This window comes from Solanum pennellii, chromosome 12, assembly GCF_001406875.1.
Source record: "Solanum pennellii chromosome 12, SPENNV200".
NCBI lineage: Eukaryota > Viridiplantae > Streptophyta > Magnoliopsida > Solanales > Solanaceae > Solanum > Solanum pennellii.
The window spans coordinates 59273508-59291034 of NC_028648.1; the positions used below are offsets into that span (position 1 = coordinate 59273508).

Sequence of the window (17527 nt, forward strand, 5' to 3'; positions counted from 1 at the left end):
CCCGACACCACGATTATCAAAAATTAAAAAATTAAATGTTAAGTTATTTTTATATTTGCGTAAAAGGTATATATGAGTTATTTGTATAATTATAAAAGTATATATGAACCACTTTTATAACAAGCGCTATATAAACTCTAAATGACAAAGTTGACGATCAAATCCTTTCCTTTTTTTAACGGAAAAAAAGGACAAATATACCCCCCGAACTATGTAAATGGTATGCAGATACACTCATCATAATTTCTGGACATTGGCGTCCCTGCCAAAAACTGAAGGGGATATATTTTTTTTTGAAAAAACTACAAAAAATGGCAAACTACATTTTTTATTAAAATAATATGGCTATATTATATTAAATTTATATTTTATGGTTATATTTACTTAATAAATAGCAAATACATCTTAAACAATTCTAAAATATTATTTTCCCTATTTTCACGTTTATATCTATTTCTAAGACCCACTTTTCCAGCTTTCAATTAATTATCCAAATCTTCAAAGATCATATTCATCCTAAATTCCTTAATCATCTTCATCTCCCGTTGCTTCTTTGACCTTCCTGGAGGTCGCTTGTATTTTGGTGGCAACACAACTTCGGTAGCAATGTGTTCAGGTATGTTCCATTCACTTTTGTCAGGGAGAGAATACACAGGGACTTCATATGTTTTCAATATTGTTCCTGGCTTATAAAAATCTGAACAATATTCATCTAGAAGCATGTGGTTTTTGTTCAACACACTCCACGCATGTAAGCACAATATACCGTCAACTTGAAACATGTTGCAGCTGCAAGTCTTCTTTTCCAAGCATACGATATCAGTCTTCCCTTCATCACTTACTGAATAAACGTAATCAGTTGACGGTACAACCTATAACCAATAAAGAAATTCAATAATACACTTCAATATCAAAACAAATATGTTATAATTACTAAAATAAATAAATACATAATCAATTGAATAAGACAATTTTTTCTCATTTAACTTTTCTTCAACATACATACCATCTTACGCTCAGATTTTGATTCATTAAGCACAAGCATCTCCTGAAACCTCTTTCCAAGTAGTGTGAATGTGCATGATGTATTTTTTCGATTTGTGCAATTCCATCTAGCAAACATCAAGCGCACTTGTTCAAGAAAGTCAAATATCGATAATTCTCTTGCTGCTACTAACGTCGAATTGATGCACTCTGCAATATTCGATGTCATCACCCAACCATGAGGAACTAGTGCATACAACCTTGCCCACTTCTCATATCAAACCAACTCCAAGTAATTTTTGACCCTTATATCAAACTGCTCAACCCTTTTCATTAGCTTATCAAAATCACTTTGAGTATTTTCCTTTGCCATAGTGTAGAATACGTCACTCAATTGATCATTTGCTTTTCAAAAATTCTTGCATACATTAGCCCACAAGTGCCATATGCAGGCGTAATGTTGGATATTGTTGTATACAATAGATACGGCCTTAATTATGCTATTATGTCGGTTAGATACCACACAAATATTCTCTCTTTCCCCATATGCTTATTTCAATTGTTCAATGAACCATGTCCAAGAAGCATCATTTTCCGAATCAATAACTCTGTATGCCAAAGGTAATATATTTCCTATTATAATGTACAAAAAAATATGAATAACAAAAAAATAAAATTATAATGTATGTATGTATCCAAAATACCTGCTCCATCCATAGTGCTGGCTGATATGAATGCACCAGTATATGCTGATTTCAGGTGGCTGGCGTCTACAACAACAATTGGCCTGCAATGATCAAAACCCTTTATAAAAGCATCCAACGTTATAAACACATACAAAAATTAATTATCAGGTGTTTTTTCCATTTGTATATGTGAACCAGGATATGTCTTATCCAAGGTATACAAGTATACTGATATGTTCCCATAAGACGCAGTTGGTTGCCCCATGATAGATTCCAATGCCTTCTCCTTAGATCGCGATGCCAACATGTAATTAATATTAATACCCAAGTCCAATCTAATGTCATCCCTAATATCATTTGAAGTGTACTTCCTCTTATGATTTCTCAATTTTAGGTGCGATTATTCCTCCAATCAATCCACTTGTTGCACGACAATCTGAATGCACCTCATCCTTTAAAGGACATGTATGTTCAGAGTTAAAAACTCTAATTCTGAACATCTTCGACTTGTTAATACTTGAGAATGTGCATCTTTAGTTGACATACAAGAGTATAGTTGCGAATACAATTTATATTTTGTTGTTAGTTTTGATTTGCCTCTGCAAACATATATCAATAAACGTAAAATGAATAAATTTAACAACAATTTGCCTAATAGAGTTTGACCTTTCACCAAGAATTTAAATCTTTTTTTACGATTGAATATTTTTTCATCACATCTTTCAATGTCGACTTATCCATGTATATTTGATCCTCCATTATCTCCTTTTGCGATCTGTTCGTAATTATTAAATCATTTTCACCATCAAATGAATCTAGTGTTTGATCGCCAAATGTTGGGACAACTGCTAATATATCATTCACAACATTTAATTTTTTATTGTATTCAAGTTGCAACACATCACCTTCAATAGAAGTTTCTCCAGAATCAGAATATACAATATTAATATCGAAAATACTAACACACAAGGAATATACTCCAATTTGAGTATATACTCTTGTATGTCAATCTAAAGAATGCACATGGTTGATGAAAACCTCAAGTATTAACAAGTCGAAGATGTTCAAAATTAGAGTTTTTAACTCTGAACATACATGTCCTTTAAAGTATGGGGTGCATTCAGATTGTCGTGCAACAAGTGGATTGATTGGAGGAATAATCGCACCTAAATTGAGGAGCCACAAGAGGAAGTACACTCCAAATGATATTAGGGATGACATTAGATTAGACTTGGATATTGATATTGTATATTTAAAAAAAAATAGCTACACTTTGAAAATACAACACACAAGGGATATACTCCAATTTGAGTATTCATCTTTTTCAACTGAGCATATAGGCGCACACCCATGTCGTTACGTATTTTCATAGGCGTGTCGTCACCTTCGATACTATGTTTAATGTTCATACACTTTTTTGTAAGGTCGATGTTCAATTGTACCGAAATCACATTAACTAAATCAGAATATGAAGCATATTCCTTCAAAAGAATCCCGTCAATGTTGTATTCTACATAACAATTCTCATCTCTCCATTTTCCAGAATGACGGATCAAAACACAGATAGTAGCCATGAATTATTATTTTTTCAGTCATGAAATAAAGAAGAAAAGATCGAACATTTTTTTTATATTTTAAACTGATCAGAATTTTATAAGGAATTGGTCAGTTACAATTTTAAAGTGTCAAATTAGTGGGTTTAAGGGCTGAAAAATAGTCTTTCAATTACAATTCAGTTTGAATGTATTTCTGTATTTTTAAAAAAAATTATTTCAGCTATTTTTTAACACAGTATAGCTAATTTTTTTAAATATGATAACCATAGCCATTTCAATCTAATAACCCTCAAACTATAGTCATTTATATAAGTTTTAATTTTTTTTATATGCAGATAGTGTGTAATATGTCCTCTTTCTTAATTTGTTCACGTTTGATATAAAATTGTTTTGTTATGATTGAAGGAGAAAAAACACCATCTTCTTCGGTATAACAAGAAAGAATAAAAAAGTGACGATAGAGAAATAGTGAAATTATGAAGAATATTATGACATTGAACATGTATATTGTCATTCAATATTTTTAGTACACAAATTACTACTAAAACAATCATTTCATCAGTTTAGTGATTTTGCATTACATTTACTATACTTTTATATGCAGATTGTGATGGTATGCTATGAGCTATGCCATTACATTATTTTCTTTGTCTACTATTACAGGGTAAACTTAATCAAGTAGTATTTTGTAATGTTATTGTTTTGAATTTTTCATTTTTTTATTTTAAAATTTTAATAGAAAATGAATACATTTTATCACGTAAATCAAAAAATATATATTTTATAATAATCGAGTTGACATTTTCAATTGCTAATTTTTGTAGTCATTTATAAACTATTACTTTATTGAAGAGAGAAAATACATAAAGTGACACTTGAAGTTATTCCGGATTTTTATAAAGACACCTTAATTATGCAGATATCCTATTACCCCCTAAACTATTCCGAACATATAGTATTACATCATTTTCGGATTAATTTCAGATTTTAAATGGCAAGTGTAATCACACTCAATCATTGTGTGACACGTATTAATTTAATTTGAAATATTTTTTTTTTCATTTTAAGTTTTTCTTTATTTCTTTCTCTTACTTTTTGACTTATTTTAGTTTTATTATTTTTATTTTAATTTCATTTCAATTTTTAATTCATCTTCTTCCCCAACTTTTAAGCTCCCTCCATTTTCTTTCTTTATTTCTTCTACCTCTCATCCTCACTTAATTCCACACCCATATCAAGTTGAGCCCTTTCTTTCTCTTTTCTTCTTCTTCTTTGGTCAAATTTCTTACTTTCCAAAATTATGTTTTTTCTAGACTTTGTTGAGTTATTGATAACAAAACTATTTTTTTTCTAAGAAAGATCAAAATTTTGAAGGTATCATCATTTAATTTATTTTATTTATATATAAATTCAAAACTAGAAATGATAATTTTGAAAGCATAAGAGTTCTCGAAAAATTAAAAAAGTTTAATTAGAATTTGGATAAAAAACTAAATAGTGTCTACTAATCATCTTGAAATCTAATAGGTTTTTCACATTGTTTGAAATGTATTAAAATATCTAGATATAATTTTAAAATTGAAGAGAGTTAAACTAATAGTAGAATAAAAGAGAGATGGAGTTATAAAAAGTGACATTGAAAGTGATAAGTTAATGAAGATGACAATTGATTTTTGAAGAAGAAGGAAGAAAGAAAAAGAAAAAAATCATAAGGAGAAAAAGTTAAAATAATAAGTAACATAAAATATATATTTTATAGTAAAGTTTTTGGAAAAATAAAATTATATTCGTTTTTTCAATTTGTTCACGCTCTTTAAGAGAGTGCATACACTCTCCATGCTAGGTGGACGAAAAATGATGTAATAAATTTAGGTTATTTATTGAACACTTGCTTAATTTAAGTGTCTTTTTTAAAATTCGAAACAACTTCAAATATCACTTTATGTCTTTTCTCTATATTGAATCTATTGCTCATAATATTATGGTTATTTGATTTACACACAATATTCTCCTCTATTTATTCATTAGTTCATGTTTAGTTGATTCTTCAAATTCGTCAATTTACTTTCTCAATTTATTTTATTTTTTTTATATGCGATTGTGATGATTGTACTACAATAAATTATGCCAGTATTTTTTTTTAGTTACTATGACAATGTGAACGCGGACAAGGAGTGAATAAGTACGTACATTTTTATTTTATTGGTTTGATGCTTAATTTTTAATTAGTCGAGTAATTAGTATGTTGATTTTGTTTCATTGATACTTTCTAATTAGTTGAGTTGATACTTTCAAGTGCTAATTTATATTGCGATTTAGTTTATAATATTGGAAATAATGATCAAACTGTTAATAATTTTTTGATTTATTTGATGTCTTCGATTTTGTTATTATTTAAATTATTATATTCAAAATAATGCTCACACACACACACACATTCTTGCTGATTCTTTTCCTTTTTTTTTCCCCATAATTTTTAATATTTTAAAATTATTTTAAAGGTTTTTTTCTTACACTGTGATGGTGCGTGAATGCGGTGGATTTGAATGTTTATTTTTATTTTTATTTTGATACATTGTAGTCGCTTATTTTCTACACATATTTAACATATACCAGAGAATATTATTTACTAATAAGTTAAATTTTTGAATTGTTAAGAAATCAATATTTTATTATATTTATTAACAACCCGTGCAATGCCATGTGTATCATTTATTTGATAATAATATTTAACAATAAGTTAAATTTTAGAATTTTCAAGAAATCAATAATTGTGATTATAACTAGTAAAAAGAAAAAAGAAAAGTAAAAAACTATGTCAAGTTAGTTGATCAATCTCTATGATCCCATGTCGAACAAAACTTACATCTTGAACAATTCATCCTTACATATCGTGATCGAGAAGTGGATATTAGCACCACTCACATAAGATTTGATTGTCTTGTGCTCAATTGCAAGAAATTATCAATAGATCTCCGTTCATCAGGACTCTAACCCTATATGCTTGCGAAGGAATAAACAAATTGCAAGTTTGTGGTCCACTACATCTGGAGAATTTGATTGTTGAATTGTGCAGATTTGATAGTGTGATAGTCCAAGCGCCAAATCTTCAATGCTTTAAATGTGTAGACCATGATCTTGGATGGTTACAATACTTTACAAACACTCAAGCTCAGTGGTGCCAACATCACACACCAACAGCTTGAAGATGTATACTACAAGTTCCCAAATATATCAGAATTGAATCTAGAATCATGCTTACAGTTAAAAAATATAGAGATTCGGAGTGAAAAACTAAAGAAGTTCATTTTAGTACGGATGCAGAGTCTTGGAAAAACTCACTATTGAAGCTCCAAATTTATTGGAATTTGATTTTGAGGGTGATAAAGTGCCCTTGTCATCTATGGATCCTTCTTCCGTGAAAAGAGCTCAACTCATTTTCTTGTCGGCGAGCACAAATTTTGGATCAGTGGACAGCAGTTGGTACGCAAATTTTCATCACTTTGTTCAAAAGTTCAACTATTCTAAAGGTTTGATATTAGTGATAGTTTGCTGCAAGGTACTTTCCGTTCTTTTTGTGGCTTTGCTTTATGCATCACTTGTTGAATTTGGTTTAAGCTATTCCCAATCACAAAACTCTTGTAGATGCAGAACATCCTTATTTATGAAAATCCAAGAGAAATTGTTATTCCCCCAAGTCATGATGTCGAGATATTCGTTGCACCCATACTGCGTGTAAGTTAATGATCTACTATCCTTAGATCATATCTGTACTTCCATGTACAAATAGCAAAGTACTCAAAGTAATTTCTTGCTTCACCTGAAAATCCTTTCAATAATTTGTAGACACTCACACATTAGAGTTTTAACTCTTTTAAAAGATTGATATTAGTAATCTGTTGCTTTATGTTGATTTGCTCGTCTCATAAGCATCATTGTATTTTATATGTCTTGTGTTTTTGTACTAAAAGGGTGTACACAGAAGCAGAGTTGTGGTACAGAATGTTCATTCAATACCAAGTATTTCCACAAGCATAGTGTATTAAAAGATATCATCAGTTGTCCATGTACAGGGGCAACTGAGGTGGGTATGACCCCCTTTTGGTATTCCTGGTTGAAATCCACGCCTCTAGCTAACCAAGTGAAAATTTTCATGCTTAAATGGTGTTAACCTCAGACCGAAGGGTCTTAGAGAATTCAACATATTGAGTTAATTAGAGCGTTCAAAATAAGTATGTTATATTACATATTTCCTTTTTTTGTTTTTCATTATTTTGGCTCTGTCCAAGACCTCAACTTTGATTTACATATTTATACTTGATTTCAAATCCAATAAATCTAGCTCTCAGCTATTTGTGCTAATTGGTGTGTATATATATACTGTCCACTTTCCATAGCTCACAGAGAGACGTTACTAGAGCGGTATAAGCTTTAGAAACTCAATTACTATATCTATCCATGCCTTTCATTGCATGTTTTAGCTGGCAGAAATCATGAAATTGAACATACGTCCTATAACTTGAAAAATGGAAAGTAATGCGCTGTTTCGAACTTTGTGATCACCAACTCATGCAAATAACCAAAAGAACCTCAATGAACCAGATGGATTGTATGTAAACAACAAGAAACATTTTGAAGAATCCATTACCCTGCGTAGTTTTATCTCTAATTCATCAAGACTCGGATCCGTTTTGACTTTAGAAATTTTAACATTGAGTGGTGTTTGATACATTGTATAAAGTACCAATGTGCATTCAGAGGTGGAGCCAGAATTTTTTATAACGAATTCAAAATTTGAAGAAATAGACATACGAAATAGCTGAAGGAGTTCGACATCTATTATATATACCTAAAAAATTATTTTAATCATATAAAAATAATACATTTTTCCGTCAAAGGGGATTCAGATGAACCTCCTAAACATATGGTGTCTCTGCCACTTGTGCATTAGGTTTCAATTTTATCATATTCAATTTGGATTTTGATTTTTGAAAAAGTGTAACTCGATTCAAACTAAAATAGATTTGACTTGGTTTGATTTTTCGCTATTCGATTTGGATTTTTTTGGTTATATCATTAATTAAAAACATAATCATAGTTATAAATCATTAGTTATATCTGAAATACAATACTTATATGCATATCAACTATAAATGTCTAAACATAAAAGGGATAATACTCAATTACCCCCTAGCCTATACCCAAAATCTCTGAGACACACCTTATCTTTGATGGGGTGCTATTACCTCAAACTTTTTTTAAGTAATTGTTTACCACTTTTGTACCTACGTGGCAATATACGTGAATTCACCCATGTAGGGCGCGTGAGTGAAGATTTTAGATAACAATGACCAACAAAAGTTAGCCACGTGTCAAAGTATTTTGAAAAAAACTCAAAAATAAATATTAATGTTTCTCTCTAAAGCAGTTGTCTTCATCTTTTGAAAAAAAAACTCCATTTTCAGTGTTCTTCATTTTTAAAGAAGCTCCATTATCATTCAAGTTAAATAGCTCCTTGATTTGAAAAGGTAAAGTAAAATCCAACATCGAAAATCAACTATCAGTTTGAAATCAAATTTCTAACCTTTGTTGATTTTTTGAAACCAAGCTAAACTTTCCCTCTTTCTTTCCTTGTTCCTTTATCTTCTTTTTGGTAAAGTAATTTTGAAAACGTAAATGGCCAGCTTTTTCGAACTTGGGAAGTGTAAAAGTAGCTGATAGTCACTTTTTAGAAAGCTGCAAAAGTGGGGCCTGTCGCGTGTTGAACAAACCGATCAACCTTTCTGATTATTATTTCCACGTAGGTACGAAAGTGGTAAACAATTACTTAAAAAAAGTTGGAGGGGGTAATAGGACCTCATCAAAGATAAGGTGCAAGTCTCAGGGATTTCGGATATAGGCTAAGGGGGTAATTGAGTATTATCCCAACATAAAATATAAACTTAATCATAATGAAAGACAATAACCAAAGAAGGACAAAAGTAGTTAACTCCAACTTAATTTTTCTACTTTTCGGTTTTAATTTTTTTAAATTTGAACTTAAAAAAAAACCAAGCAAAGTAAATTATTAATCCAAACAAAATCAGAATTCTGGTTCGATTTGATTTGTTTTTTTTTTAATTTAATTCAAATAATGCACAACCCTAATATAAAGATAATAATTTCGAAATAAAATTTGAATAAATTTTTTTATTTTTATTTTTTTCTTTTCCAATACTTATAGTGCTTGCACTTGTTTTAGTAAAAGAAATAAATAGAAAATATTAATATAGACGGAAGACCTTAACCTAATGGAGTTAAATGCATGAACTATTTTAGTCATTTAATTAGATTTAATTTAATTATCAGGTGTAAATTCCAAATTAAAAAATAATAATCAATGAATAGAAAATAACATTGGAGTAGAGAAGGTTCGAATACATGAAAAATTAGAGTCGTCAATATGGGCTAGGTTTGTTAGGTCGATCTGACCTAATTTGAGATTTAATGCTAAGATTTTTTAAGCCCATTTAAGAAAAGAACTTTTCAGCCTGACCTGAATAAGTTTGTTGATTTATGAGGGTTGAAAAAAGGGAAACTTACTAAAATATACTACAATAAAAAATATTTATCATTTTCAGCAATAGTAATTTTTTTTTCACTTGATCAGTTTTAATTCACTTATATACAATTTTAATACATATTACAAAGAACAATTTATTATTCACATATAATACAAGTTTTAATTATGGATAATACATTTTCACACATTTTAATACATTTATAATACAATGTGTCAATTTTTTACCAAACAAACATAATATATTTCAAAAAATAATTATAATTCATATATATTGCATACATAATTCACCTTTAATTCATATTGCAGATTTTACATGATGTTGCTATAAATGGTAATAAATAAAAAGTATCGCTAAAATCAGTAATAATTTATTAAAACGTAGCAATTTATGTAATTTTTCCTTGAAAGATATCGGTAGGGCTGGTCCGTGGGTCAATAAAAATTAATTTAAAATATTATATAATATTAAATTTTAAAAGAGTAACTTTCACATATAGCAAATATAAAAATCATATTTATATGCTATAACTATAGTTTGTATGATAGTGCTCCATAGCAAACACTCAATATGTATATTTCGCTATGCATATACAAAAAAAAGACAGCTGTATAATTTGATATATATATATATATATATATATATATATATATATAAACAGTTGTATAATTCACTATACATATATAAAAGAAAGCAGTCGTATATAAAAGATCAATTGTATAATTTGTGTATGTATAAAACGAGAAAGAGAGAAAGACCAAAGAAAACTGGGCAGAGAAATATTTATATCGTATAATTATGAATGTATAGGACGAAAATATATGTATTTGCATGTGTATATATAATTTTCTTACGCTTTACACAAACACAATTTATACATCTCGTTTCTGTTTGTATAAGCGAGGAGGCGAGGGTGGCAAGCGAGATCTGGGAGAGGGAGAGAGAGAAACAAAAATATATGTTTATATACAATTTCCTCTCGCTTTATACAAATACAAACATATTTTATACATTTGTGTTTTTGTATAAAAACGAGAAAGGCGAGTGAGACTGCCACCAAACGAGAGTGCCGAGCGAGATTCCACCAGGGAGAGAGGTGAAATAGTAATAGTTTGCTATAGGTACAATTAAATCAAAATATATTTACAACATTTAATTTGAATTAATAGTTTGCTATTATATATAATTTTCCTAATATAAAATTAAAGAGAGTCCAAACTCAATACGATTAGCTCAATATTTCTATTTAAATATTTATACTTTACTTGAAAAAACTTAATAAATATTATAAAGATATTTTTATTTGTGGATTTGATTAACAAGTGGTAACATTAACATCATGTAATATTGTTTTGTCGATATTTATGATAATATTTTAAATTATAATTTATAATATAATTTAATGATTATAAAAAATATAATTTTTAAAAAATTGGGTTGACCCGACAAGCTTGTAGCTCACGTACTTGTGGGTAGGGCCGACCATTTTTTGGCCTACAGCAAAAATGGGCTAGCCCGGCCTGACCTATAAAATGTCAAAGTTTGTATGAATTAGCTCGGATGAGGTGAGTTAGCCATATTGAGAGCTCTATTAAAAATTATTCAATCATTGTCAACGGTTGATTAATATAATTCATATATAATATTTAAAATTATCAATTAAAAAAAGACATAAATAAATAAATAATAATAAATGAATATAAATCAAAAATCAAAATAAAAATTATTAGTGTCTATTTCAGTTAACTTATTATTAGGTCTTTTTAAACTTTTTTTTAGTTGAAGAGGTGTTTGAAAAGGATATTAAGTGTTTTTAAACACACTTCTAAGCCCAAAAAAGTTTCTACAAAATACGTCAAAGGTTGGATACAGTCTATTTGTGACTTTTAACACATAAGAAAGAAATCAAAAGGTTACAATATGTTTGGAAGAAAGGCTAAACGAGTTGATAGAATATCAGAATTGCCTGTGCATATCATTCATCACATCTTATGATGCAATAAACTCAAGTTGAAAGAGGCGGCGAGAACTTGTATCTTGTCTAAGAGATGGTACTATTTTTGGATTTCATGGCCTAATCTCATATTCCATCAATTTGAAGTATTTGAAGGGAACAAATATATTTCCCCGGAAAACTATGTCAAGTTGGTTGATCAATCCTTGCGATCTCATGTCGAACAAAAATTACGTCTTGAACTACTAGTCCTTAGATATCAGGATACAGAATTGAATTCTCACTTGGATAATTGGATTGAATTGACGGTTAAACTTAACGTTACAGCGTTGGGGATTTACCTTCCCCTATTGAGATCGTTACCTGATGTTATTTATGCTGCTAAAAAGCTGAAAATATTATGGTTAAGAAGGTGCAAGTTTGAATTTGATATTAGCACCACTCACATTAGATTTTATTGTTTTGAGCATCTTTATTTCGATCATGTCCATATATCAGAGGCTCAATTGCAAGGAACTATCGATAGATCTCCGTTGATCAGGACTCTAACCTTATATGCTTGCGAAGGAATAGAAAAATTGCAAGTTTGTAGCCCAGTACATCTGGAGAATTTGATTGTTGAATTGTGCAAATTCGATAGTGTGATAGTCCAGGCGCCAAATCTTCAATGCTTTAAATATGTAGATCATGATGTTCGTCCTTGGAAAATTGATTTTTTGGATGGTTACAATACTTGACAAACACTCAAGCTCAATGGTGCCAACATCACAGATCAACAGCTTACAGATGTATACAACAAGTTCGCGAACATATCAGAATAGGAGCTAACATCATGCTTACAGTTGAAAAATATAGAGCGAAAAACTAAAGAAATTCACTTTAGTACAGATGAAGAGTCTGGAAAAACTCACTATCGAATCTCTAAATTTATTGGAATTTGATTTTGAGGGTGATAAAGTACCCTTCTCATATGTGGATCCTTCTTCCCTGGAGAGAGCTCAACTTATTTTCTTCTCACAGCGCACAAAGTTTGGATCAGTGGACAGCAGTTGGTACACAAATCTTCATCACTTTTGTTCAAAAGTTCAACTATTCTAAAGGTTTGATATTAGCAATATTTTGCCGCAAGGTACTTTCCATTCTCTTTGTTCCTTTGGTTTATGCATCACTTGTTGAATTTGGTTTAACCTATTCCAATCACAAAACTATTGCAGACGCAGAACATCCTTATGTATGGAAATCCAAGAGAAATTGTTATTCCCCCAAGTCATGATGTCGAGATACTCATTGCACCTGTTATTTGTAGTTTTGATGATTTGACAAACTTAGGGACCTCATAAAGGTACCGGGTTTTCTACTTGAGTATTGCAGGTGTCTTGTTTGAAGTATTGCAGATGAAACAAACCCAGGGACCTAGTAGAGGTACCAGGCTCTCGTGAGAGTGAGCCAGTCGACTGCCAGCTGGAGATAGTACAGAAAGTAGGTGCACACTTCCCGATGGCGTCAGAAAGTGTGACCTTTCCAACCAATGGCAAGATGTTTAGGAAAGGGACTTGTCAATACAAAAGACACTTTCCTAAACACTTTTTGGTAGCTTTTGCAACTTGATAAAAACTTTTCAAGAACTCTTGTAAAGGCTAACAAAAAGGAAAAAAGGCAGAATCAAATTCCAAACACAACTGCAACATCTGGAGATATTCGTCTAGTTGTTTAGGAATTTATTCTCATGTTCTTGAACTGTAAACCACTCCTGAATCTATAAAGGAATTGGTGTGTTGTGTCAAAGTCTAGGTTGTCCAAGTGGGATAGCTTAGTGGGTAGATTGTTTTTCTACTTAGGCTTGTTAAGCAATAGAGGACTATTGCTTAACGGTAAGATTGATAACTCTTTCTTACGTTTGGTGTAATCGTGTTTCGCTTTTGCTTTTGAAGATTAGTGAAAACGATTGAAAATCCTGTGAGACAGGTCGTGGTTTTACTCCCTTAAGCAAGGAGGTTTCCACGTAAAATCATTGTGTTGATTTTACTGCATTTAACTTCCTGTTTTACTCATTAGTGTAGTAAGGGACCTGGTCCATTACTGTTAAGTGAAGGCATACATTCTATCAAGTGGTATCAGAGCAGGCACTCCCTATTTGGTTAACACCAAGGAAGTGATATTGTTCTAGAATGGCTGCTCCACTAAATCTCGAAGAAGGTCAGTCGTCACACAGACCTCCTCGTTTCAATGGACATTTCTACAGTTGGTGGAAAGTTAGAATGCATGACTACCTCATGGCTGAAGACAGCGAGTTATGGGATATCGTACTGGATGGACCATTTGTTCCGATGATGGATGAAAAGGATGGAGAGAAGACTATCACTGTTCCAAAGCCTAGGCAGAAATACGACGAAGCTGACAGGAAAAAGATTGAAAAGGGTTTCAAAGCTAAAACTCTCCTGGTTTGTGGGATAGGACCTGATGAGTATAACAGAGTGTCAGCCTGTGAGTCTGCTAAAGAAATTTGGGATTGCTTGAAGACTGCACATGAAGGAACTGAACAAGTCAAAGAATCTAAGATTGACATGCTTACCTCACAATATGAGAACTTCAAAATGAAGGAAGGAGAAACAATACATGACATGTTCACCAAGCTGTCTTCCATTACAAATGAGCTGCGAAGTCTGGGTGAACCTATAAGCATGACCAAACAAGTCAGGAAAGTGCTTCGAATTCTTCCAAAGTCTTGGGAGAGCAAAGTTGATGCCATTACAGAAGCCAAGGACTTGAAGGTGCTGACTATGGATGCTTTGATTGGTAATCTGAAAACACATGAGATGAATCGAAACTATGATTTGTCAAAGAAGGAAGCCAAGAAGGACAAGTCATTGATGCTAAAGTATAAATCAGATGAAGATTCAAGTGATGATGATGATATGGCATACCTCATTAGTAGATTTCAAAAAATTGTGAGGAGAAACAAAATTTATAAAAAGGGAACTAATGGGACTCGAAATGCTGCTCAAGGTGATACTTGCTACAAGTGTGGAAAATCTGGGCATTTCATCAGAGAGTGTCCTTTGCTTAAGAATGAAAACAAGGAACATCAAAAACACAGGGGTGACAAGGAAAACAGAAGGGACCTGGTACCTGGTAACAGAGATCGTAAAGCTGCTGCTGATATGGTTGTCAAAAGGGCTCTTGCTGCATGGGGGGATTCTTCTAGTGACTCAGAAGATCCTGATGAGCCAAAGGATGTGTCAATGGTTGCTGTGCATGAGGAGGGAACTGTCTTCAATGAAATGTTTGCTCTCATGGCACACACAGAAAATGAAGAAGAAGACAATCAGGTAACTCTTCTTGACATGAAAAATGACTTGGATAAATATTCTCTTAAAAAATTGAGAACCTTGGCAAAAGTCATGTTAGATTCTGTGATAGAGTTAACATCTGAAAGAGATACCATGATTGTTGAACTTGAAATTTTAACTGAAAACAAAGGTCAATTTGAAGACACAATGTCAAGAATGGCGTCTCTAGAGTTAAATAACTCTGAACTTAAGAATCAGTTGTGTCAGTTTACTGAAGAAGCTGAAAAGCTGAATGGAAAGCCAAATGGATTGCAAGCTGAAATTCATGAAAAATTGAAGAACTCTGAGACAAATCTCAGGTTGTCACTTGAAAAGAATAACAAATTAGAACAGGATATTGTGAAACTTAAGGAGGAACTTGAAAAATCTCTTAAGTGGACCAAATCCTCAAAGTTGCTGTCAAATGTGACAAATCAGAGTAATTTTAATAAGAAAGGACTAGGAAGTCTGAACATAAGTCCTCCTTATAATCCTCATAGTAAGTATGTGTTTGTGTCTGACAATCTGTTGTGTTTGCATTGTGGTAAGAATGGACATTTGAAGAATGAGTGTGTTAATTGGAGAAACTCATGTGAAAGATACTCTAATTATGCTGAAAGACAAAATGCACCAAATGAGAGACCTGGTCCTACAGAGCCTGTCTCAACTCACAGATTTTCAAAGAAAAAATCTGTTCCTGCTCCTAGGTCTTTTGTTAGAAAGATTCAAAGTCTACCATATTGGACCAAGAACTATCTGATCACTCCTTTGTCTGCCTACTGGGAACTCAAGCTGAAATGGGTTCCCAAGCTTAACAAGTGATTTTTGGTGCAGGTGAGTGAGAGGAGCAGCAGTCAATGTTGGTATATGGATAGTGGCTGCTCTAAACATATGACTGGTGATGTAAAGAACTTCCTCTCACTCAAGACCCTCCAAGGAGGAGGTGTCTCATTTGGTGATGGCAAGAAGGGGTACATTTTGGGAGTTGGCAAAGTAGGAAGATCTCTTGAAGATTCAATTGACAATGTTTACCATGTGGATGGGTTGAAGTACAGCTTGCTAAGTGTGTCACAAATCTGTGACAAAGGAAATGAGGTCAAATTTACTTCTGAAAAATGCACTGTGGTGAGTTTGACTACAAACAAGGTAATTCTCACTGCACACAGAAGTAAAAATATGTATGTGGCAAACTTGGAAATCTCTCATGGAGATGACTTAACATGTCTCAGTGCTCAAAATGAAAATGCTGATCTTTGGCATCGTAGGCTGGGACATGTGAGTTCATCTTTATTGAATAAGTTGATTTCAAAGGACCTGGTCCGAGGGTTGCCCAAAATGAAGTTTGCTGAAAATAAAATATGTGAAGCTTGTGTTAAAGGAAAGCAAATCAGATCATCATTCAAGCCCAAGAATCAGGTAACATCATCAAGAACCTTAGAGCTGCTTCACATGGACCTTTGTGGACCCTTGAAGGTTCAAAGCAGAAATGGCAAGAAGTACATCTTGGTGATTGTCGATGACTATTCAAGATACACCTGGACGAGATTTTTGAGATCAAAGGCAGATACAGCGGATGAGCTGGTGGTTTTCTTCAAAATGATTCAAACCAAATTGAATCAAGTTGTTTGCAGCATTAGATCTGATCATGGGACAGAGTTTGAAAACTCGACATTGGATAGATTCTGTATGGAAAATGGTACAAGTCACAACTTCTCTGCTCCAAGAACTCCTCAACAAAATGGAGTGGTGGAGAGAAAGAACAGAACCTTGGTGAACATTGCCAGAACTATGATTATTGAATCAAATCTTCCTCAAAGTTTCTGGGCTGAAGCTGTTAACACAGCATGTCATGTTACCAACAGGTGTCTAATAAGAGCTGTGTTGAACAAGACTCCATACGAACTGCTCAACAACAGGAAGCCAATGCTGAACTATCTTAGAGCTTTTGGATGCAGATGCTTTGTGCTGAATAATGGGAAAGATGATCTGGGAAAATTTGATCCCAGAAGTGATGAAGGAGTATTTGTTGGATATTCTTCATCCAGCAAAGCTTACAGAATATTCAACAAACGAACACAATGCATTGAAGAAAGCATTCATGTTGTTTTTGATGAAAATGGAAGCTTGAAGAATGATGGATCAAATGATGATGATGATATACTCAAAATGCTAACATCCAAGAAGATTGAAGGTGCTGAAACTGATGCAGATCAACAACTGAATTATGATTGTGACGATCAGAATCACAGTCCACCTGAAGAGGATGCTGAGGTTGAACAGGATGATAAGGTACCTGGTTCTACTCAAAACTCCAGCCAGAGTACATCAGACTCTCTAGAAGATGACGTCACTCCTGATGAAGAAGATCATGCTGATCTACAAACTCAGTCTGTTGCAAAGTCAGGATGGAAGCATAGTTCATCTCATCCTCTGGATAATCTCATTTCTCCTTTGAATT

At 32.3% G+C, this 17527-nt stretch overlaps 1 protein-coding gene across 1 annotated transcript; it reads left to right on the forward strand.

The window, feature by feature from the left end:
- The first annotated feature begins 13908 nt into the window (after positions 1 to 13908).
- Positions 13909 to 17009, forward strand: LOC107006436. Its single transcript, XM_015204989.1, has 4 exons — positions 13909 to 15023; positions 15126 to 15870; positions 15979 to 16650; positions 16932 to 17009. The coding sequence occupies exons 1-4, from the start codon at positions 13909 to 13911 to the stop codon at positions 17007 to 17009; spliced, it is 2610 nt and encodes an 869-aa protein (XP_015060475.1).
- Positions 17010 to 17527: the final 518 nt, after the last annotated feature.

What these genes read in the sequence shown, in the direction of transcription:
- LOC107006436 (XM_015204989.1), top strand. Translation starts at nt 13,909, where the DNA reads ATGGCTGCTCCACTAAATCTCGAAGAAGGTCAGTCGTCACACAGACCT. An exon ending in GGGAACTCAAGCTGAAATGG is followed by an intron (nt 15,871 to 15,978) that starts GTTCCCAAGCTT and finishes GGTGATGTAAAG; the next exon opens with AACTTCCTCTCACTCAAGAC. An exon ending in CAGATACAGCGGATGAGCTG is followed by an intron (nt 16,651 to 16,931) that starts GTGGTTTTCTTC and finishes TGTTACCAACAG; the next exon opens with GTGTCTAATAAGAGCTGTGT.